We start from the raw sequence: 25,785 nt of genomic DNA, 5'->3' as shown, positions 1-25,785 counted from the left end.
TTAATGCCTGTCAGGATAGGAATAATTTCAGGGAATATCACATTATCTTCTTCAGACAGAAAGTATTGCTGCTTGAATTACATCAAAAGATACTTACTAGTCTTGCCACAAGTTCATTAAGATTTAAACCATATTTTGCAACCACAGGCCTTAAGACCTCTGTTACTGGTTTAGTGGGTTTAGCCTTCAAACCAACTGACCGATTGATCGGAACAAGATCCAGCCTGAAACATATCAATTGTAACATTTAGTATGAAATATTCCAATAAATAAAATTTACAAAAATATATAAAACCCAACCTACAGCAAAGTTATACTAGCTAGTAACTAGCTGAAAATTCAGTAGCATAAATTTATCCTAAAGGATAGGTATAAAAGGAAGGTATAAAAAACTCTTAATTCAAATAAAAATTCTACTATTTCACTCGCCAGAGCTGAGTGAAGGCATAAGCCAACCTATTTGCATGATGATCTTCACAGCAATTAAATCATCTTTACAGAAATTACTCTGACCCTTCTGGTCCAGGAGTGCTTCCAAAGTGATTCTATACCTGAACTACAGACCTGGATGCAAGAAAAATATTTCTCCCCAATTCCACAAGAGACTCACAACTTCTAATTCAATTACATAAGATGGGTTTGGACAAGTATTTTTATTTTTAAGTGGAGGAACAAACACAGTAGAATTCCAAATGATGCTACTTTTGGGTTCATGCCACCATATCAGGAAAAATTGCTGTAAGAGAAACTAATATACCAAAGCTGTAAAAGAAATTCACTTGGAACTTAAAGGTCAAAGACAGCTCTCTTCAGAGTCTATTACATCATTTTCTATCATTTCATTAAAATAGCAAAAAATAATGAAATAGAAAGAAAATAAACCCCCAAACAATTAATTTGTTAACATCTATTCCCCTGCACAGAACTGTGCCTAGTCTCATTTTTAATTTTTTACATGCTCTTTATCTGTGCCCTGATTCCTCTGTAATAGGTTTGTTTGACTACAATGGCACTATAGTATGAATAAAAGGGCAGGCTTATTACTAACAAAACTATCAGAAGAAATCTGCACTACCAGAAGAAACGACACTTACTAGTAATTTTCTCAGTCACGATTAAATGTAAACCCCATCTTTTCTCTCACACAAATTACTTAAATACAAGATGTTTAGTCATGGTGACTTTTCCCTTCCAAACAAAACACGAATAACTGAAACTTTGTCTCTCACATTTTCTTTGAAACCAACAGCTACTGAATTAAAATGCTCAATTTTAATCATTAACTGGTAATTGACACAGAAGCAGCAAACATACAGGAAACCCAGTATAGACAGATAGTATTTGTCTTGTGTCTGAAAATGTTCCAAATATTTGACTATATTTGCTTACACAGTGTCTGCCCAGAGAAAGGAATAATGTAGAACTTTTATACATTATAATTAACACACAAATACCATATGGTACTGCCTACTTAAAGTTGCTTTTTAATTTGGAAACTCAACAAACTCACACCTAATAAAAGACTGCTCAATCTCAATTTCAAAATTGAATATTCTATGCAACGTTTATTAACCTGAAGTACCCTTAAATAGAAACTAGCCCTGCTTCCTAAAGAAAAGCAATATAAAGCCAAAATGAGGAAAGCCTAACAAAATAAACTTTATTCACTTCAAAAGTGCAATTCACTAATGTAACACAAACATTTTACTCCATTAATTTTTCCTGAAATAATTATTTCAGGAGTTTTCATAGCACTAGTTTGGATTCATTTGGGAAAAAAATATAAACTGATTATTTTGATAAAAAGTATGCTATCAAATAATATTACATACAGCTAAATATATAATGTGCCAAATTATATTACATCCATACTAATAATTTAGCACTGACTTCCTTAAGATTCAGGGCTATAAATCTATAATCAGATTAATTTATATTTATACATTTAGTCTTACTATAATTTTCCAAGTGGGTACATAATTACAGATGTAACTGAATGGGAACATTCAGTTCAATGGGAACAATAAATATATCCATTTCACCTTAAGACCAAGAGACTGGCAGTTCAATTTTCATCCCTTTCTTGTGCTACTTCAATCTACTAAACATGTCCCTTCCTGATGTGGAAGGTCCTTCTGGGCCTGCAGATCTGTCCTATATGCTTGTTCACAACTGCTTCAGCTTGAGCATCATAACACTATTTAAACATCCCTAAACTGGAACATTGGCATGAAAATCCCACTTGTATCCAGGACAGCAATCCAGAAAGCTCCCTCCTGCAGCACATAATACTCATCAGGTGCTGCTCCGCTCAGCTTGAAACGTTCCTGTAGGTGCATGTTTCTGCCATGGATCCTTACCCTGGTTGTCCCCATGAGACTCTTTGCTTGATACTGAGACTTATTTATTTTATGTGCCTGTACAATGAATGGGAACCTTAGATCCCCTCATGCTGGACTCTGGACTACAGTCTAAGATGCTGCATTACATGGCTGACTGGATTTTTTTACTGAATTCAGACAAATTCGTTTCTACATCAACTACCATTTCACTGCACAGGTAACTAGAAACATACATTAGCACACTCACAAAAAGTAAAATGAAAACTGGGGTGGAAAATGCCAGAGGAAGGCAGTATTTCTGACTCTTACCGAAATAAAGTGCGTTTTTCTAAACGTAGGTCCCGAGACTCCAGGATACTACTGTCTTGGTGCAATACCAGTGGCTATAGAGCACAGGTCAGGAATAAAAGAAGAGAAAGAAAATTAATTTTTAAACTGTGTAAAAAAGAACAGCTGCGTTTTTAATTTCTTTTAAATACTCAGAAAATTATTAATATAGGTTGCATGCATTTTAGTGAATATTCATTTACAATATGGAACATGATTAAAGTGTGTTTTATTTTGGCTAGTTGTGAAACTTCCCCTGGAGTCAGCAGGTATTCAGAAACTTGGTATTTTAAATCAAGCCTAGGTTATTCAACTTAAATAAATTACACAGAATGATGCAATAGAAAATATGGTCAGCTAACAGTCTTTAAAAGATTTAAAAGAAAAAGCCCATAGCTACGCACATTCATTGATTTTTTTCCTTGTAATCATCTAGACCAATCAAAAGCACACATTTTAAGGGAATAAATGCTTCACATCCACAGCTTCTCTTTGAATTGGAGACATTTCTGCTGAACTAAGTCATCACACAGACACAGCCCCATCTGTATAGACTGTTGTTTTGGAAATTTTCCTCAATATGAAAAGCTGTACCTTATTTCTAGCATATTTCATCTTTGAACAACTGAATGTCACTATGGTTTTTGCTTTAATGCAGTACCATCTACTAAAACACATTTGCTTGCTTCGTGGATACTTTCAATTAAATTCAAGCTAACATTTTTCCTGGATAAACTACACAGACTAGATACCTAAATTAACTTATTATTATAAGGAAATCTTTGTCACAAGCTCTTTTTTTTTGTGTGTAATGTAGACACCATAGAAAATCATGGAACTGCAACAGTTAAAGTTTCACTAAAATTCTCCTACAATTAACCAGCACTGACAATATAAAGCTACAGGCAGATCCAGGAGATACATAACAGTATAGAGAGAACAGAATTCCTGATTAGCAAAATTATTATGAGAATGTTCAAAAAAAACCCAAAAAAACCCAGGAATATGCAATACCTTATCACCTCCAACTAAAAAAAGGTCCACTGCAGCTATGTTAATGCCATGCTTCTCACAGAGCCCAGATAGCACCTCTTTGATGGAGAATCCAGATTTAACAGCCATTTTGCTGGATGAGCCATCCGGAAGGTTTACACAGCAGTATTTGGGAGATTTCTCTTTATCTGGTACAAAAGCAGGCAATCTTGAGGTTTCAGACTTTAAAGGAAAAAGAAAGAAAGGTCAGTGCCCAATGGGAACATTAGGACCGTGTGCGCATAAACTTTTAGAGTCTGCACGAATCAAATCAAGCCAAAAAGCATACTTTCTATCATGTCTTAGAAATCTTTTCAAATACCACAAATATCAGATAAATTTAAACCCTGGGGGGAAACTTTAGGTAAAGATAACAACACCACACAAATCTAAATTTATTTCAAGAACAGATAAAGTTTTAGACAGAGAGTGGGTAAAAGAGTTAAAAGATTCTGCTAAGACAAGAAATTTTTCTTCAACAGAAATAGATGTGACTTCACCATGCTTGTTTCCCTGATCAGTATTTGCAGCATAGGTAGAACTACATAGTTACTACAATCTAGTACCACAGAAATCAGCCTAATGCAACTTGCATACAGGCCAAGAAGAGGGAAAGCTTCAACATGGGGTTGTTCAGAACAGAATCTCAAAGCTCTGGTAGGTGGAAAAAGCTGTTTATAAAAAGCCCCTTAAAACAGAAATTAGTTTGGAAGTTTACTGGTACCTGAATTTAAGACAGACAAGATGCAAAGCATATCTTTCTGATACAAGGACAAAAGAAGAAGCAGTATATGAATACAACCTCTATTACATTTCTAATATTCTAAAATTGCTTAATATTACATCTTGTGCTCTAACTGTATCACTTAAAAACCCTTTCCCAAAGTATTACATCAAACAAATTACATCACACTACTTAGAAAATTATTAATTCACTGTTTTATCTGCTTCCCCACTTCTTCATTAGTAAGAGTCAGCCATTACCAAGTCAAGACTAGCAGTTGATGACATGGAGCCTTGTGATTCCCGTCTGTATGACAATCCATTGGACTGAAAAGAATCTGTTTGTGGAAAAAAATCAGCAATTAGTAAAGGGGTTTATTATTTATTATAATACAGAAAACTATTTCAAATATTAGCTCCTCCTCTGGTAAGAAAAATTATTTTTTTCATTAAAGGAAAAAAACCCACCAAATCTTTATATTGTGCACTGATGCATGGAAACCAAAACAACTTTTGGTCAAGTATTTCTTGGTTATGTAACCCTTGAATAAACCTACTTGCTTTTATATTTAAAAAAACAACTGAACCCCTTTTATGTTTTTAAAAAAAACGTAATTTAATTAACTAGCTTAAAAAGATTTAAATATTTAATCTCAAAAATTATTCTACCTCTTCAGTTATTTTGAAGGGAAATAAATATTTTTAGAAGTCCAAATATGGTGTTAGAAAACTAAAATATAGGACAATTACTAGTCAGTTTCAGAAGGTTAAGTCTGTAGTCTTAGCAAATGTCTCTGATGTCTTTTCATATATGAGTATAATGAGAACACTGAAAATATGCATATGATTAAAGATATCTTGTGGGTCTGGGCATTTACCAAAAGCAAAAAGCACAGTAACAATATGGACCAAATGTGGTGCTTCCAGGGAATTTGTCCATTTTCTTTAACTCAATGGAATGACTTAATGTATAACTTTCATTTCCTTCTTTAGAGGCCATGTACAGGTGCTTTCATAAGGGAATTCTTCCTTAAACTCTCAAACACAATTAAGCAACAAAACAGCAGGGTTTTCATAACGACTTTTACAGGCAGTAACTGAGTTCAAAAGTTACCACACAGGTATCTCTGTGGTACTGATAGAAAAGTAGGACTATGCAGATGGAGGAATTTTGAAACAGCTGTAATTACAGCATTATTTGCACGCACTGCTCCTGAACTCTGTGAAGATTTGAAATTATCTTACTATAAAAATAGTAGCTTTCTGCTTGAAAAAGCAATTAACAGCACACAGAAATGCACGACTGATAAGCTGAAAAAAAGTCTCGTGGAAGTCAATAGAAACAAACTTAAATATTTTAATACTTTCATCTATTTACTTGTATATCTGCTTCCACAAAACTTGCAGTGCTATTAGCCACCGTACGGCCTTCTGACTCAACAGTTTCTTTTCCCTCTGTCACTTCCAAGGATGCATCTAGATACAAACTAATCATGATGAGATTAGTCACATCTGTTGCTGAAACAACCTTGAAACAAAGCAGAATGTGAATACTCACCGTTTGGATAATCACCATTTTCTCTTCTCTTCTGTGATTTTCCCAAACTTTTACTTCTTGACCACGAGAAGAACGTTCCCCGTTTTTTCTTTTCAGTGTCCTCCTCTCCCGACTCTTCATTTAGAGATCTTCCTGACTTTGATTTACCGCTTAGCTATCACCAAAACACAATTAAATCATTGCTTGGATCACAGTTGTAAGTATATTGTCTAAAATAAACCTTCCCACACTTCTTCCTAAAACAAGAGTGTGATGGTCAGGTTAGCTGTCTTCTTTACCCCACGCACAAGTGTATCTGCCAGCATCCCTCTCAGCAGCAATCAAAAAAAAAAAAACCAAAAAACCCCACCAGTGGAAACAAAAAGAAACACAGGGATGCAAATGTGCTACTTGGTAGGGAGTACAAAACAGTAGCTGGAAACAAGGCACCGAGAGCTCCTGCAAATATTGAAGAATTCTTCCCAACTCACCAGTAATGCCTAAGGTTAATGTGGAAAGGCCATCTGCCTTTTTAAAACACTGAATTTAATTTTGGTATCTTTCCTAGGCTAGCCTTGAACATGAACTGCATTTGAAGACAATGACAAAGTACTGTTTAACATTTACAAGTATAATCGAGTATTTATTAGTGTTAAAGAATACAAATGTCAGGAATGTTTGATATTAAACTAAACTTGCTTTTAACAAGCTAGTATTCTTGTTAGATTATTAGAATATTCCTTAAAATGCTACTTTTAAAAGGTTTCTAGTCAGAAAAATACATAATGGCAGACGGGCTAATCTGTAGTGATTGACATGAAAAATGAAAAGTTATAATTTATCCATAAAGTTATGTAACGCTAAGGTGGTATTATCTACATGAACAAAAAATAAACCCTAAATAATGTTAGGAGATCAGTCAGTAAAATTACTGGTCTAATTTTTAAGCAACTGAGTTTGTTTAACACAGAAGTATCTTAGTTCAGTAGGGATTAAGAAATTAAAAAAACTACCCTCTGCAAAAATGAGTTAGATTAGATTAAGACTTCTTCCAAACTTCTGATAAAATGTCTGCTCTCAGCAAACGTTAAATTATCACATCTTAAGTCCAATGTTCAATTAAAATCAGCTTCTGAACCGGGGCATTAAAATAACCCTTACCTTTATTTGTACACATACATTTAAATAATAACAAAGATTTTAAATTATATTTAGGAAGTCAATATCTAGAAAACTGTTTCAAAGGTAAGGATAAAAAAAAAAAAGTATTTTCCTGAGCACATAAATATTTTGTAATTGTATTTGCCAGCATCTCTAACCAAACATTTCAATTGTATTTTATATGTATTTTGTATATATCTTTGATTTTCTAAAGAACTTCAAAAATATTATTTAAAAACATGGTTTTCAGATAACAATAATGCAAAGGTAACCTTTTTTGGTGTCGAGATATTGGACTTCTCTGAACTGACGCTGTGTTTAGAAGTGGGGCTGCTGGGAACACGCTGAGGATCAGGAAGAGGACGTCCTTCTACTTCTGCTAAGATGCATTCTTGGTAAAGAGGGGATTTGAGAAAGCGAGTATAGCTATCAAACTTCATCAAGTTAAATATCTGAAAATAAAACACAATGGATAATGGTTACATAAGCTTAACACACATCAAGCAAATTAAGCTATTTTGCAAGAGCCAGTTCCCACAAAAATTTAGCACATTAACCTGTAAACAGCAGTAAGTATGACTTTGTTTAAAAACCTGCTCACAAAGGGGAATCTCTTTTTCAATGAAAAATAAAATCCTTCTCTGACCACAGGCACACTGGCAAAACTAAAAAAAGGCAACTAATTTCAAAGCACATGTAGTCTTCAGGCCAAGTCTCCACAAATTACTTAGTATAGACAACACATGCAGCTTTGAAACAATTCTTGAGTTCTGTTGAGCTCAGTGAATAATACTGAGGTGTATTGCCAAAACAGTATTTCAGCTGTCCTTGAGTTTTTTAAGAAAATGAAACTTATAAAGGTTACATTCCTCAAGAAGTCACAGTATTTTAAGCTGAATGCATTTTGAGTTCCCAAAAGATAAGACATCATCCTATGGCACAGCTAACACTAGTACCCTAAATTTAACACAGCTTTAGAATGAAAAACAAAGCTTTGGAGTTTCCCCCATCACAGAATTTAGCCCCAAATGAATAAAATTGTTACTCCATGCTAGGTGAGAAGAATAAAGGAAAAGACTGCAGAAAACCAAGAGACACAAAAAAAGTTACTTCAGAGATGCAGTCTGCAGATTAAATATACTTAATACAGCAAAAACAATTACAGTCTTTTAACTTTGCTGTACAGAGTGATGAGAGTATAACTAGTTTACCTTGAGCTGATTATCATCTGCCCTACTATGCTTCTAGCCCACACTACATCCATGATTTCCTATATTTAGCATTATTATCATATCGATTTACATATCTTAATGATTTCTGCTTATTTGGAAAAGGCTAGCAGGTGCTTTTTCTTACAAATGAGAAAGAGAAATATATCTTATAAAAGCATAATTTGAAATTTACACATAAACAAGAGTATAAAAATTTACATCCATTTACACAACTCTACATGAAGTACATGGTTTTTTTATTCTTATTTTAGTATCTGCAAGTGACCTACACTGTCTTGCATCTGGAAACACTCAACATGATTGTACTTATTCAATTTATAACAAAATAAATCCTAACTAGGTATTTTGGCTGCATCCACACTGTCATTACAACACCTTTAACAACAAGATCAAGGGCAAATTTGTCAGGACATGGACAGAAAGCAACTTCCAGGAGCATTCCCAACAGGCAGAGCTTGCGAGAGAATGGCCTGAGCAGTGCTTTCCAAGGCACTTTCCCACACACTTCTCCAACTCCACTGCAGCCTTGCAGCAACATTTCCTATTCCCCAGCATCACATAATGCTCATCCAGTGACCGCCACAGAGCAGCACTCTTGCACTCTTTGGTCAGTGCTGAAATCTAAAAAATCTTGTGAAAGACCACAAATGCAGAGCTTTCGCTTTATTAAGATCATGTCACCACCATGAGCTGAACTTTGAAAGTCTTTGGGTGGGTTGCAGTAACTACACAACCTACAGCTCTGTGTTCTCAGGGTCGTGCCACCCACCAAGACCACAAACTGACCTACTGCAGAAACACCACTTGGTGAAACCAAGATATTAAGAGCCATCAAGGCAGTTGATCACCCAGCACTGACCTCAGCCAGGCAACACACCATTAGTACCTCAGCCAGCACAACTAGCTCCAAGGCCACTTGCTTGGGCAGAAGTAACTCTCATTCTGCTTCACCTAATTTTCCAGTGGGAGGAACGAGTCTGACTGAGGCATTGACAACTCGAGATAAGCAGGTCTGGTCCAGACAGGCCATGTGGCTGGGACTGAACCCATGGCAGGACTTCACATGAGCATTTTCTCCCACCTTATGAGCCCTCCAACCTAAGGATACAGCATTTTCAAAGGAAGAAAACCTACATCAGCCCTGCCACTCGACTCATAAGAACACCATGTACTCCACCAAACAAATGGGAGAGGATGAGGAGGAATGAGGCATGGTCTCCACAACACCAGGATGAGGAATGCATGAAATAATATCTGGGAGGATGATGACTGGTAATTCCCACAGAAGTCCCAGGCCCTGGTAGGTGTATAGGGGGTAACTGTAACACCACAAGCTTCCAGACCAGCAGTCAGACTCACCTCTCTATCTCCACTTTGCACATGAAGGATGATAATACAACCAGCTGCTCAGCTTGCCCCCAAAAACATGCAGTCTGAGGTTGTGTGCTGACTAAGATTGTGATCTGCTTCATTAAGGCTACAGACTTGATTTAATAACATGATCTCAAAATTACTTCTAATTTTGAGATAATTAGATAATAATCCTAATAAACTGCTAGGGCGCAAAAGTAACCAAGCTGATTACTTAGGAACAAAAAATAAGAAACTTAAGATTCTACAGGAAATGCAAAGTGTATTCTGCTGTTATATAACTGTTCTGAACACCAATAATTATTTAAAACACATCCACTTCAGAGGTCTTCAGACATCAACAGTTTTAAAAAGATGTTTGCCTGACAGTACCCTTAAAGCATAAGTGAAGAACTCCTTTAATACAACTGACATTTTACAAACTACTTTAACCAAAATTAGACACTATTTGTGTACTCAACTCTCCACAAAAAAAAAAAGAATAAGCAACCATATGCAAACACCATATGCAATGGTGTTGCATCACATGGAATTATTTACTTGCACGAAACCTTCCTTTCAATAATAGTACTTGTCAGATTATTTTTTAGTTAATGACAATTTTCTACACATAACAGAAAAACAGTCAAGCAGCCTTCCATTATATAGCCTTTTTCTATTCTGCTAGCAGATTCTATGTGATCTTGATCTCAGTGTCTTTTTATACATAGTAAAGCATGTGAAACTATTTTTATAGATTGTAAAGGAAAAGATAATTGACAAATATAGAGCACTGATGTTTACTGTGGTTACCTGAAGCTGCTGTTCCTTGAACATATCCGGATGTGGAGAATTGAGAATATCATCTGCCAGCTGTGCCTGGCTATCAATATTAACTGGGGTTGTAGCTTTGCTACACAAGAACTTACTGAAGATCTCCCGAGCTCTGTAAGAAAGCTACAGAAAAGAAATGCTAAATGTATTTTGACTTTAAAACCATATTTTTAGCTAGGCATTTCTTACACTGATATATTCCACTCAAAAATATATAAAATATATAGCCATTCCTGTTTCCTTTATGTATATATATTTTTCATATGTCAGCTTTTGTTAGTTTTAGGCACATAAATAGGGTTTTCCCTTTAAAATTACAAATAATTACAATACTTCTTAAGCAGTAAAAGTTGTCATCAAAATAAAAATCAAAATAATCAAGCTGTGAAAATAATAAAAGTGAAGCACAGCAAATGGTTTTTTACAAAGGAAAATAGTTTTTTAGATTTTAGACCTTTTACATAACAGTTACTATTTAAATAAATCCTCTAAGATTCAATTTCTAGAAGTTAGAAAAAGGTAAGTACATAATTTTTAACTTGTTTACTTTGAAACACCCACATCATGGAAATAATTAAAAACACATCAAACTGAGCTCAGATCTGGCTGTGGTGTAGACAGAAGGGTTGCCAGCTTGTACAAAATTCAAAATTCACCTAAACTGCCTGACCAATGGTAGACTACCTTAAAAGGAGGAGATGGAGATTCTCATAATTTGTGAACAAACATGACTGTGTTTAGAGCAGCAGACAATCTAAGTTAGTTATAAACACATTATCTTGGTTGGTGGAGGCAGTCTAGCTAAAAGAGTGTAAGAGGGCTTTCCTTGACATGATTAACTTGCTCTGCACTCCCATGCTCTGGGCTACCAAAGCTGGCCATTTCCAACATCCAGGATACTTTACCTCATTTTTACAGAGCTACCTCCGCATTTTGCTGCAGTTTAAATATACCCAACATCTTAAATGTAGGTCAGCCAACCCCATTTTAGTGATGTCACATACAAAGACCAAGCACAGCTCCAATAATTTCAATAGTCTTGAAGGAGTAACAATTTTTGAAGAGACAACACAATGTACTGAAATACAACATTGACTTACCTCTTTTTTATCATGTGCAGGTACATGGTTAAAATATTCACAGGCCTGCCAAAATAAAATATTTTCTTCACTAAATTCTTTCCGGAGAAATTCCTAGGGGAAAAAATAAACAAATAAATAAATGTCTCAAAGAAAAGTTACTTGCCAGTTCAAACAACTTATTTATAATGCTTGGTACGTTTGCACAATGGTAACTTTCCAATCAGTCTCACAATCCAGTTCTCTTCTAACATAAAAATCAAGGCATGTCCAATACATACCTAGTGCTTCTCCTCTCTCTCATTTCTTTTTAAGCATGTATAACTGAGAAGAATCCATCAAATTAATCAAACCACTTGCTAGTACAAAGTTTGAAATGTCACGTTAAGTAGCGTATAAACTAGTGAATAAACTTTTAGTACAAATTTAAATAACTTATAAACTACATTAAAAAATTACACTGGAAACTGTCTTTAATTGCAGTTCTACTGATATAACAGAGGAGATGTTTATCGAGAAGTGCCCATAATTCTGTATTCATTACAGTGTCTTTCTGCATCACATGGCAACTACACAACAATCTTTTACCACTGCTTGCTAATGTGGTTACATGGGTTCTCCCTGGAAAATACTTATTTAGAGAAAAAAATAAATAAATCTCCCATACAACACACAATAATCACAACTTTTATGTTATAGCATCCTAAAGTCCAAATGAAGACTGGTACTGATTCAGCTGGAAACCTGTACGACCACAAACTGTCCCATATTCAAATCTGTATTTTCTCTCAGCATCTTAAAATGAAAGCATTTTTATCATCTTGGAGGAAAAATTTATAGCAAAAGTAACTCCATCCTCTAAAAACTTATCTAGGCACTTACATAATTGGAACCACGCTTGTTTATACTTTAGAGCTTTAAGGTATCCATGGTTAATTAGAAATCTTATTCTAAGTCAGCCACGAGCCATAACCTTCAATCAACTTACATTGGTATCACTGAAGCTTCCTTATCATACAAGGCAGCCTCAGAAAGCAATGTAAGAAGAATCTCCACAGAAAAAAAACATAAAACTTAAGTTTATTTGTGCTTTTCAGATTTACGCAGACTTTAGCGACTCCAACTGTAAGAAAGCAATTGAGATAAACTACAATACAGGGAATCTAAATCACCTAGCAAACTCTCTTTAAATTAAAAGTTCTTCAGATACATAACCTGTGACACCAAACACATAAAAGACAATTATATACATATAAAAGAGAACAGTCAGGAGACATTTCTGCATTTTACATGTAATTACATACTAAAAGAGAATCAAATTACTGAGCAGGAACTGGAACACAACTGCCTACTTCCCCACTCAGGGCATTCACTAGCAATCTACAGTCCATCTCCCACTTGCTTGCTTTGTGGCCACATGATTTGGGCACAGCTGCCTGTACAACACTTCGGCTTCACCAGGAAGACCAAGCGGTGCCCCAGTTGGAACATGAGGCAGCCCAGCAGTTGCCACACATGGTTGGGAAGCTGGAGGTGCTGGTTTGAACCCCTTGAGGAGGGAACCTGCAAACAGGTCTTTCACTTCCTGGCTGACTGCTCTGATCAGCAGGCTATTATGCAAAGTAGGAGTATTTGCAAAACATGCAAAATCTCTCCGTCTTAGAGAGCAATTCCTGCTCTGTGACAAAGCTGTCCTCAGGAAAGGCAGATGCATGCTGGATCCTAAACACACTAAGATGCTTACTGGGTAACCTTGAATTAAATGCTGATGCTTCAGTGTTCTTGAATATTGGCAGAATCTGTCATTCCACAGTGTTATGACAACGAAGGTTGCAAATGAACCTAAGCAATGGCTCTGGACATCTCCTGGGCCTCAAGAAAATGATGGTGCACACAACAAATTTTAACATTCCCTAATTTTTCTTTAAATTGGGTATTTCTTTAACACACACAGTTTTGCAGTGTTCATAAAAATAAGTTCTAACTAGAATAAAATGGAGGGGAAAAGTAAAACTTCCAAAGCATCTGAGGTTGCATTTTGGTGAAACAAAATGTATCTTTAACCTTTTAATCTGAATATTTATTAAAATGTCTTAAGCTACTTTCTACATTTTCAATATGTTTTGAACATCTGCAGTAGTGAAAGATTGATGCAGCAATTTCCTAAGTGTACATAAGTTTAGTGATGGCTTACAAGTCATTAGAAAAGTCTACTAAACCTACAGCAGCGTCCCCACAAATCACATCATTTTCCAGGTGGACTCTAACATCAGATCAGAATTGTAATTTTTCTTCCAGTCTGACGAGAAGTCTCAGTATCTAAGCAGAAATGCTGATAACTCTAAGGCTACTCTGCTAAACCAGGGAACACAATATACATGGTATATTATTTTGCTTTCATTTTCTCTGTTTCCTCAAACAGATGTTCATTGTTAATGCGGGTTTTGGGTCCCCACGCCAGTTCACACACAAGTCTGCTTATTAACCATTTTGATATCTCAATCCTTTGTATCAAGTAAAGGACTCTTTCAGAGTTACTGCAGATTCCAATAATCTACCATAAGTTTCTTCATATTCTCTTCGTGAAAATTATTTGGGCAGCACGAACTGTCCTTGTGTAACATATTCAGAATCAGTAACATACTCTCAGTGCAATAAAAGTGTATACACTCAATTTCCTTGCATGTAAAATAGAGATGATGCTATTTACAACTTATAAATGTGCTGTGAAGCAGCTTAATTTATGCTTTGCAAATACTCAACACTATTCCTGTAAGGTGCAGCTTTATCAAGTGTTCTTAGGTACCATAATTACTTCCAAAAAGTATTTCTAAAAGCCTTTTGCAGGAAAATAAGCCACTATATCATTGAAAAAATCTACATGGCTTTCAACATTTCAGTAGATAAATGTAAATAGATTACCCATTCTTAGGAAACTACTTCCTTCTTCTTGTGCAAAGGCTACAGATATAAAAATAACGTTTTACAAAATAGGGAAGTTTTCTAAAAGTTCACAGACAAAACAAAGTATAGCTTCCATATGAAACCTCTGCTATGCAGAAATGCATGGCAATATGTATATTACTAGGAACTCTAACTCAACTGTGAACCCATTTAAACTTAGAAAGGTGCTCAGATAACAACTGAGCATGAATGAACTCCCGTCTCTTTTCCTGTGTAAGGATAGTGTCAAGAAAGAAAGAAAAAAGAATATGGCAAAATTACTGCAGCAGTATCATCTGTTTTGAAAGGCCTGTTATCATCTCTCACAACTCACCGAAAAGTATTTAACACCAATAGGATCCTGAAGAAGACGCTCAAATGAAACAGCCCAACTTGCAACTCTTCTTTCTCGAAGTCGTCGACAGCTCTGTACACTGGGAAGACTGGCATTGCTACTGAGGCTGTTCTCACTGATGCAGTCTTTTAAATCAGTGCTATTCAGCTCTGTTAATAAAAGAAATTAACAAATCTGTCAATAAAGTGCTATTCACTTTTACTCTTCAACACTGTTTACTTGATTTATCACACCTCCTGCTCAAGCTCACAGTAGTGCAGACTTCAAAATATCCCTCTCCATTTTTGCATAGAAAAAATAACCACAAACATCTCTCAAGTTTCTTCTGCTGCACTGCAAAGAAAATTAAATGAGTGTCTTAAAAGCAGTCCCCTGTCAGAAGCACAAAAGGCAGGTACAAAATAAAATACCTCCACAAAAATAAAATACCTCGGGCAAATTTTCCTGCTTACATTCCTCACCCCGTGGACTGCACTCCTTCATAAGATTATTCAATGAAGGTAGACCTTCAAGAACCCACCATTCACCAGAATGGCAAAAATCTATTTGGTGATAGGAGATAGCAAAACTTCATATACACTTAAATCAGTAGAGACAGGGAATCTGTGAAATTTTATGTGGAAATAAAAGATGCCTGTTAAATATTGAAAATTTAGGAAAGGATTTGATTGAGTAAAAGAACACTCAAGAAAATGAGCTAGTAATGGATGCCTTCCTCATTCACAGCAGGTAGAGGTATCAAACCACAGATTCTCAATTTATTATGGTTTCTAATAAAAACAGGGATCTCTTACTCCCTTCCAGACTCCAGCCAACGTACAGGAATAATCTAGGGACCCCAAGATGAGAAATGACCAGATTCTTTAGACCTCGAAAAAACAGAAGTGCTCTTTGTATTCTGAAAAACAAATTAACAAGAACCCATAAAGAATTCAGGAAAACCCAACCCTGTGTAGCAGCCTAACTAATAATTCAAGTATTACCCCAGACCATCTTTGTCACAGTCAACACAATACACAGAATCTTAAAGTGACCATTTATTCACAGAAGTGGAAAAGTGAAAGAAATGGCTGCTCTAAGTAAGAGAGGGAACTGCTTACAACAGGGTCCTATTCACAGATTTGTCATTTACTCGTTGCATGCCCTTTTACAGCACGCTCCCTACATCTCTCAGTGCACACAAAGGACAGGTGACACTAAAGATGCCAAACTGAATAAGATTCTGTGATGAAGGGGTGAAAAAAACCCAGACATTCAATTATTTGAAAAATTTGCAGTAGAAGATGTGATAAAATAATATCCTCACATTAAATGGTATTTTCAATAATTTTATGTCAAATGGAAAAGCAAGTATGTAGCTCACTAGAAATGTAAGTTGTTTGAGAAAACTGAATTCACAACAAGTCAGAAATGGACTATTCTTTACAGGGACATTTTTATTATTTTCCTCAGTTATTCACTTGGATTAACTAAAGCAAGGAGTAATTTCACCAAAAATACTACTTTATAAGACCTCCTGAGGTCTCCTTTGCTTTTATAAATATTTGAAAGCACTTTGCATTTCCAAACTTTATGTTACAAAACATTACTGTTCCTCCCTGGAACTATGAACTTTGAAAAAAAGCACTACTAAACAACAGCTACAAGCATAGGAAAAAGTTATAAAGATAGTCATAAAGATAAGAAAAAAATTTTTTTAAAAGTTCTAAAACTTCATTTTAAATACGTTCCGCAGCTCAGAAATATTCACTAAGACATAACAGTCAATTACTGAGAGTTTCTGTATGCAAAGCTATTTTTCAAGACAAAAAGTCAAATAAGACAAAGATACAGAATTAGATTACGGAAGAATGAAATGTAACTTTATATTTTCAACGAGGATAATATTTAAGGGCAATAGTAACACATCATGTATATAAACATTTTTCTTTGCCTAATCACCATATTAATCAAAGCTAATTACAAATACTCAGCAAATAATGCCAAATTTTCTTATAGAAATATTTATTCACTTTTTCCTTTAAGGCATATGAAAGAGCATAACCAAGTCAACTGTTAGCTTCATTAGAGAATAGCTGTCACCACAGTGAAACTATTGTGAAAGAAGCTAATGTGAATCTGAAGAGAATGATATCTAAATTTATTATCTGAAGTATTTTGCTTTAACTCTGCAGGTGGATATGTTTTATTTTACAGTCCAGGATATAAATAGACACCCACTCCTTGATAGATCTGGAACAGTTTCAGATACTGCCTCACTCCTGGAGGGTTCAATCCCCAGTGTTCTCCAGTGATGAACGATGAAAATTTCCTTGTTCCTTTCAGGCAAAGTCTGAAAGGACTTTGTCATCCCACATCCCAAACCCTTGAAACCTACTTGGCTGTTGGAGGGAAATTAGGGAGCGGCCACACAAAGTGCTCGGCTCTCCACCAAGGAGTCACAGTGCCTTAGGACTGGGGAGGGACTGCAACGAGGCAGCAGAGCAGCCATCAGCCGGTCAGCCTCACTCCCCTTCCTCCCAGTGGCAGCCGTTCCATTTCCCCATGGCAGCAGGGAGACCGAACTGCAATTACCTCTGCGTGTTTACACCAGGGGGTAACTGCTAACCACCTTTCATTGCTACCAGCTCCTCAGTTACACTCGCTCTAAACTGCGCTGGACTCTCCTCCCTCTGATATGCTGCCGACTCCAGAGGTCCCACAAACACAAATGAACTAAGACTGTATTTCCAACAACCGTGGAACAACTGGCACAGGTCCTCCAACGTGTTAACACAGCATTAAGGGATTATGCATTCCCAGTAAACTGTCTCTGTTCTGGTGGATTTTCTTTAGCTAATTCAGACCTTTTTCAGAAAGAATTGTTTGAATTTATACCTGACATTGCTTTGGTTTCCCTTAAAGCAAAAATGCAGTCAGTTTGCTTTTAAAATCTCTACAGCTTTCTGCTGGGGTACCTGTCAACCTGAAAACAATGCAGAACAAGGCTGTTTCCCAGAAAAGGCTTGGTTACTGTAGTTTGTTTCACCACAGATAAATAGTTGCAATTCAAACAGTTACAGCCTAGTGCAGAAATACCATTAAGAACTGGAGAAAAAGAAAGATGGAAAGAAAAAAATCTCCCCGACTCTAACACTAGTACACAAAGTATCCAAATCACGCTTAAATGAAGACTGTATAAACCATAACTCCTGCTCCACTCCTCTTGCAGAGAAATGTTTCCAATGTAAGACTGCAGCATCAGGTTTCCTGACTCTCGCAGTTCATGCATTCCTAGGTACACACAGCCCACCTTGGAAAGTGGGAATGGAGAAGCTTTCCAGTCGGGTCACATATTTTGTCTAATGAGCACTCTGTGATGATCATCAGAGGAAACACAGAGCCCTGATTCCCATCCTCATACGTTCTAATCACAAGGCTGTCGTGCAAAGTGGACTCCTCTTCCTCCTCGTAAAGAATTTAAAAAAAGACAACGACCTATTGGGAATCTCAGGATACCAGAGGAGTTTAATGTGAAAAACCCCAACTCTGCATGGACAGCACTGACAATAGCAGCGCTGTGAAATTTCCAAATGCCTGCCTTCCTTTGTCCTTACTGTCAGAAGCACCGACTCATCTTGTATTACCTGTAAAAGAGGCTCCTTGCTCAAGCATCCCAAATCCCAGGGACCTAACTTTATTTCTGTTCTGTTTGAAATCAACCATACCTAGTGAAGAAAAACTACTTTTGGTGCAAACTCATTCAGTTTCATTTATTACCTTTTTCAAATACAGAATTAACACAGAAAGCTATCTAAAAAATCCTCAAAACCCAGTATTTTACACCTTTTGCATTTATACATCCTGTGCAGGGTCTTGGTTTTACATTCTATAAAAACATTATGTAAGAAAATGCAGGCACTTAATCAACTAATCTTGAAAGTAGTCAGGATAAGATGGCTTCAAAAGTTTTGATTTAAATAATATAAAGCCATAAAAGCCTGAATACAATTCACAAAGGGCATTTTTGTATGCACTTTTATGTATTTTGTATATATTTTTCAACATACAAATCCTTATTATTGTGAGAAGTTCAACATATTCCCTGTAATCATCGGAACACGTACATTCACATAATTAAGATATTCTAGTTAATCACTAAATACATTACCTGGGTAAAGCTGATAAGAACCACTGTGGTGCCACTTAATCAAATACTTCAAGCCCTTCACTGAAAGCCATCCTTCTGAATCCATACCAAGTTCAGCTGTAACGTCCCGGAACCCATTGGGTGTAGATTAGCCTTACTGTACAGCACATTGTTCCTCTGAAATTTTGGGATGAGGGAAGCTAAAGCACTTCCCTCCAGCAATTCCTGGGAGCCCCTAACACCATTCTAAACAAATTGATTCTTTACCCTCATGGCTTCAAGCAGAGGAAAGCAATAGTATGCTTACCACAAAGCATTATAAAATGCTACATAAATAATTTAAAGAAAAGACCTTTTGCCACTGCTGCTAAAGGAACTTGAATTATTTATGTTACAGTGGAACACAGCTACAGTAAGCATGCACAGCCAGTGGAACTGACAAATAAGTCACATACCTGTTGAGGAAATAATCCATCTCTATTTAGAGTATAAAAAGCATAAAACAGGGGTTTGTTTTATTTTGTACTTCATTGTGAATTTTTTGCTCTACCTTCTTTAGTTACTTTTTAAAATAGAGTTTTACATTATTTATTCTTGCAAACATCAGATGCCTTTCAAAAAGGTCTTTAAGAATACTTTTGCTTATGGAAATTCTTTCCAAGCGATGAACACTAAAAGGCAAAATCAGCTGAAACTACTGCAAAGTAGTATCTTGGGGAAAAAATGTGCATTAGTATCTGTTATGCTGCAATATTTGGAAGTAACAGGCTTTAGTTTCGTGGAACTGATCTCAGCAGGGAATAGCAGGTAAGAACTAAGACATTCTCATTAGCTCAGATACCTCACCCCCTCTGTCTGGGAGATGAGTGATGAAGTACTTCTGTTATATGTCCTTTGACCTTAAGGTTTTCCCTTTGTAAAGTGCCATCCAGGTATAAACGGCAAAGTCACACATTAGCTGGGGACTGTTGATCATCCCTGTGATGATTCAGATGGCACAGTGCTCAAAACATCAGCCGCAGCCTGCGTGCTGTGTACACACTCACTATTCCTACAGTCAGCGGGAAAGGACAGTTTCTGAGACGGGAAGTAAGAGAAACCTGCTAATTACAGGTCGTTGTAGTAACATAAAATGGTTTCTGCTATTCCTAGAGCATAGGTGCTGCAGATTAGATGATCTATAGCAGTGATCTTGCATCTAAGCACTATTACAGTTTGCATTCCGATTGCCTGCAATTCATTAAGCAAATCAATTACAGTTAAGAGTTGCTACTGGTCACCACCTCTGGAAACAACACTAATTTTCGATCTCCTACACGTTACCTATCCCGCAAAGCCCAAGTGCATACTTTTGGCTGGTAAGAACATCCCAGCCTTGCACAAGCTGAGAACCATGTAAAATAAACACAACAAGGGGTAGATGGTTTCCAGTGCCTGGTTCTAATGTAATAAAAGCCATATGACATGAGGCTTCACTGACCTAGGAAAGAAAATGTACAGAGCGCTGTTATGCCTCCTATTACACTGAAGGGATGTATATAAACACATAATAATTACTTTTTACACGTGATATTCCTTCCCAGACTAAAGCTTAACAATAGTATTTATAGTATCTAGTTATATGCAAAATACTAATATTAATTAGTAATATAATGCAGAAAAGAAGGCTCTGGAGAGACCAAAGAGCAACCATCCAACACCTAAAGGGGGCTATAAGAGAGTTGCAAAGGGACTTTTGACAACGCAATGGAGTGACAAAAGGGGTAATGGCTTTAGACTGGAAAAGGGTGGATTTAGATTAGATATAAGAAATTTTTCACTGTGATAGTGGTGAGACAGTGGCACAGGTTGCCCAGAGAAATTGTGGATGCCCCTTCCGTGGAAGTGTCAAGGCAGGTTGGATGGGGCTTTAAAAAAACCTGATCTAGTGCAAAGTATCCCTGTCCACGGCAGGGGTTTGGAACAAGATGGTCTTTAAGGTCTCTTCCAACCCACATTTTGTGATTCTGTCATGATAAAGATTTAGTCTAGGAAGGGAAGTATGCAGTGCTGTACTAATGGTTACACTAGTTAAAACTGCTTTAAAATAGAAATGCCCAAAAGTGTGTAAACCTGTGGAACTATTAATGCATTAGTGAGATTAAGGAAGACTGGAAAAATTTCAGTTCTGCGACATAATAAAAGTAAAAGCTGGAAAATGTAATTCAGACACTAATCAGAGCTTTTTACTCAACGCAACTAAGGTAACTCTAAATGAAATTAATTAGGAATTTATTTAATTTCACTTTTTCTGGTTACAGTCTCTCTGGTTCCTATTTTTCCAATCCATTTTGTGGGTAGTTAAGCATTGATTCAATATTATTCAGTACAGTTCAACTACCATTTCTTACACAAGTTACACCCCCCTTCTTAAGTAGCATTTAACAATGAAGAGACCGTTCACATTAAATATTCTGAACTAGCTGAAAAGATAAGTAATACCACTCAGGAGAAAATTGCATATAACTTCTTGGTTGTTCTTTCACCTCTGCAACCTTACATGGCCCTTAGATTTCATGACTTCACAAAACTGTATAGAATTAATTGTGAAAACAGTTACCTACTGATTTGGAATGTGATAAAAACGTCATATTGGAAGAACTGAAAGTAAGTGGAATTTTTAAAATAAATTTTCAGCTGGAGGCATAAAAAGCTTGAAATTACTATCATATGATTACTATCACAGGAATCTCCAAGTCTGGATAAGCAACAGAAGTAAAATAATTTTCATTAACATAGAGAAAGAACCCTCTTGGAGACAAGACATAAGCTCTTTCCATTTTAACTAAAAAAGGTCAATCAAATTTTTGGCCCTCAGCACCTGGGCTACATACAGAAACAAAAAGTCTGTGCTTTGTTTTGATTTTTATATCAAGCAGGTAACATCTGGGGGGAAAAATACACATTTTTCCCACAAAAACATATGCTACATTTTAGAAACAGAAAGCAGAATAAACCCTATTATTTTCTGTTTTGTTGTTTTTTCACTTTGCAGACAAGGCAGATACAACACAGAGTCTATCTTCTCTTCCAGACAGAAGTACTGTACAGCAGCAGACTGTGTCACAGTAGAGAAGGAAAATACCTGACAAAGTCAGCCAACCATTGGAAAATGGCTCTGGCAAAAGAACCAAAACAGTAATGTTTCTCACAAGTGTACTTTTAGTCTTGCAAGGAATCAGAAATTAGGACAAATGATGAAGTTTTGTGAATAGTATTGCTAATTTTGCATTTACATTTGCGTGTAATATAAAAAAATTATCCTTACTATTCAAAATATTTCTGCAATTTCACTTAGAGCAACAATTTTCACTGTTAGAGCAACACAGTTTGTTCCCTTCTGCCTCTTTTATTTAATAAAATTGTCTTGTACTCTTGTCAAAGAATAGCAAATGTAATAATATGTATGTAAGTGAGTTTCTCTGCAGGATGGAGTGAACCAATTCCTGCCAAGAAAGACAAGGAGAAAAGCCATCTCCTGTATACTCTAAACTATACAAATTTCTTTATTCCATTAAGGAAGCATACTTAAACTGTTTCAATTAACTTCAAAGCTTCAGAGAAATCATCTTCTAACGTTTAACAAAGAGTGGACATCCTTTAAAACATTAAAGGCATGTTAAAATTAAAACAAACAAGCTTAGGTGCAATTAAGAAGAGTTTACTTAGAAGTATTCCAGAAGTGCAAAAGCTCCATGCTGGGATTTTACAAATATCAAATTACTTACCCCTTCTCAAAATGCATCACATTTAAGCAATTTCAACATCAACATCAACAAATGTTCCAACACAGCTTACAGCTTAGAAGCTAGAACATCTCTTCAAAAGCACACAAGGTATATAAAGGACAATAAAATAGAGAATGAGATTTTATCTACCATCCAATTACAAAAACCTCTACCAGCTCTGCCTCTTTATTATTATGAATAAAGAAGCCTAGTTATAATAAAAACGTGCATATATAAATGTGTCATAAAAATATTATGCAAATAAACCAGTGAAAGCATGTGAACACAATCCTGCAATATTTTCACTGGCACAGCTCCCAAAGCAGTCACAGAATTCTGTGCCACTTTGGACTTACATCTTGTAATATATCACATTATTTACCACATATTATGTTGCCTAATGTGGAAAATTGGTTATTTTTCATTATAAAAGTAAAAACAAGCTTCAGCTTACCTCCATCAGAAACAGTTGCTGACTGCAATAAGAAAGAGAAAAAGAAGTATTACTTAAGTTTCATGGCAAGTATTAGAAATCTTTGAGCTTCACATAATATTTGAAGTGTTGGCTAGTTTTATCACCTTATTAATAACAGATAGCATTAGTGAGGAAAATCTAAAGAAACCAGCTGTTGCTTTCTCACAGGTGATTCCTCCCCACAATGAAATTCACCCCAGGCCTTTTAACCACTACTGTCCAGGAATTTGAACCCACTAGTATTTACAGTACTTCCTGCTGTGGTAGCTACACTGCTTGCAAAAGTCCTTCTTAGATGAGCAGAGACAATTTGTTGGTACATGTGACAAAGTAGACACCTAAAACTGACCTGCAAAGACCTGAAATGGAAACAACACCTCATATATTATATTTTGCTGCAACATCTGGAGATATGTCGAATTAAAATTCAGTATTCTGTCATATTTCAAATGACTCTGAAAACTTCCCCTGTCCATCACTTCTGACTGCTACAGAGAGAAAAGGTTGTTCAAAGTGTTTCCAATAATCTAGAGGTAAGAACTCGTCACCATCTCTACCAGTATTGTACATTTTCAAGGACAATCAGTCTTCTAGTGAAACATTGGAAGTTTAGGTGCTTAACTACCCTAAACTTCTCATCTTTGATCACAAATTATCTCAAGGCAGCTAACACCTCTCTAAATCCAAGTAGTGAGCATTTCTCAAACGTGTACTCAAATGCCTGCACCTTGACACTCAACTGAGTGAAGTCTGGAGGGCAGATGATTTTTAGATTTGTGTTGATTTGTGAATGACTATTAAAAAACATTTTTGTTTTAGTTTGGGGAGTCTTTTCTTGGTCCCTTTAAGTAACTTTCTAAATAGTTAAAAAGAAATTCTCTTTTGTACCGCTCTTTAAAAAGCTAAGAAAGAATGCCTTACAATATCTACAATTTCTTCAAGATGGAAAACAAACAGAAGAAAAAAAGCAGATACATACATATACACACAACTCAAGCAAACAGCTGTCTCTTCATAGTTTGTCTGTAGTTTCCAGCCTTGGGAAGAAACATTCCCACTCTTCAAAATCCACAAACCCTTTGGAAATCCTTAAAAGACTAATTATTCTCCTTCCACTATTTCACTGCAGGATCTCACATGCTGTTAACACTATCTGAAGAACATCCCTTGTTATAAATTGCTGTGGCCTCAGCACCCACCTCTCCAAGAGAGGATCTGATCTGGTCTTTGACACAATTGTGCTGGAAGTTTCAAAGTCTGAACTCGTCCCTATTGACATCATTCCTCTGGTGCTACTTCAGATAAACACAAATACACCTCTCATGAAAAAGATTCAAACAGTTATGGCACCTCTTGCTTACCTACACAAAAATAAAGGTTTTTGGATCTGCGAAGCATAATAATATAAACAAAAGTGTATCCAAGCATCTCACTTTAATAGCTTTGTTTCAGGTATGAAAAAAGTAGTTCTGTTTTAGTTACAGTTCTTCAGTGAGGCTTAGGACATCTTTTCTACTTCCTTTTTGCACATAAGTCTAGCAAGCATATTATGCATTCAGAGGCCGTAACTTAATTCATGTTTGTAATTCAGAAAATTTAATTTACATTACTGAAATCTGGTTTATAAATATGATTGCTTCTAATTTCTTAGTCACATCACTGTACAGAGTACAGCTAATGAACAAACAACTTCAATGTCATTTCTCAAAGAATGAAGAAAAGGATGACTCAAAGTAAAGTAATAGTATCAGTTTACACATTAGACATAAAAAAAATAAAAGTACTTCCAAAATATATATGTTTTAGGAATGGTCATTTACTTTGGCAGCTTGAATGAATCTGGATTCAAACAGCAAATACCTTCATTTTTTTGAAAGGTATGAAGTAAAATTAATAGGATTCTCATGATAGGAAAAAGAATACTCACGGTACTTTTGGCAAAAACTGGGAAGTTAACAATTGTAAAATATTATTGTACAAGGAAAATGGGGTAATTTCATAGAAAAGCTCAATCATTAATTGACACTGAAATACAGTTTTACCTCAAACCCTTTACCATAAGTTAATGCAGTGAACTTTCTACACACCTTTTTTGGGTTGGTTTTGTGTGATTATTTTAAATGCTTTGGCTAATGCGTGTTACATTACATGTATCAACATCTTAAAATCTCTCCAAGCAAGGCCTTAGTAATTACTATGTTTAGACATTTTTAAAGAAGTACCTGTAGGAGAAACTGTATTTTACATTACAGTGTCACTAAATATACCTATCATGTTCCAAGCATTATCCATTTACTTCTAGAGATCATAGAAAAAAATTGATTTTAATAACGTTTCTTTAAATTCATCTGTGTTACTGAACTAAAACCACCTAATTCAATAAAACCAGCTCGAAACTTAAAACTTGTAATTATTGTGTAAGAACTCACAGTAATATGTTCACATTTGTGAGTACTTACAAATCTCAACATAAACCTTTCAGAAATGGCATACGGCACA

The 25,785-nt window shown here is 35.8% G+C and overlaps 1 protein-coding gene across 7 annotated transcripts in view; it reads right to left on the bottom strand.

Moving 5' to 3' along the window:
* The window catches only part of RGS12 (regulator of G protein signaling 12), a 78,488-nt gene that overhangs the window by 18,774 nt on the left and 33,929 nt on the right, over positions 1–25,785 (bottom strand). For all 7 annotated transcript variants that reach the window (XM_018088898.2, XM_018088905.2, XM_018088912.2 and 4 more), the window contains 10 exons: positions 23,266–23,287; positions 14,895–15,064; positions 11,639–11,731; positions 10,518–10,661; positions 7,395–7,574; positions 5,983–6,136; positions 4,686–4,762; positions 3,684–3,884; positions 2,652–2,725; positions 98–224 (listed from right to left, as the gene is read on the bottom strand). In XM_018088898.2, the coding sequence (XP_017944387.1) occupies positions 98–224; positions 2,652–2,725; positions 3,684–3,884; positions 4,686–4,762; positions 5,983–6,136; positions 7,395–7,574; positions 10,518–10,661; positions 11,639–11,731; positions 14,895–15,064; positions 23,266–23,287 (1,242 nt within the window). The remainder of the gene's footprint in view (positions 1–97; positions 225–2,651; positions 2,726–3,683; positions 3,885–4,685; positions 4,763–5,982; positions 6,137–7,394; positions 7,575–10,517; positions 10,662–11,638; positions 11,732–14,894; positions 15,065–23,265; positions 23,288–25,785) is intronic.

Source organism: Manacus vitellinus, unplaced genomic scaffold, assembly GCF_001715985.3.
Source record: "Manacus vitellinus isolate BGI_N305 unplaced genomic scaffold, ASM171598v3 scaffold_0_pilon, whole genome shotgun sequence".
NCBI classification, from domain to species: Eukaryota; Metazoa; Chordata; class Aves; order Passeriformes; family Pipridae; genus Manacus; species Manacus vitellinus.
This window is presented reverse-complemented; position numbering and strand designations above follow the sequence as displayed.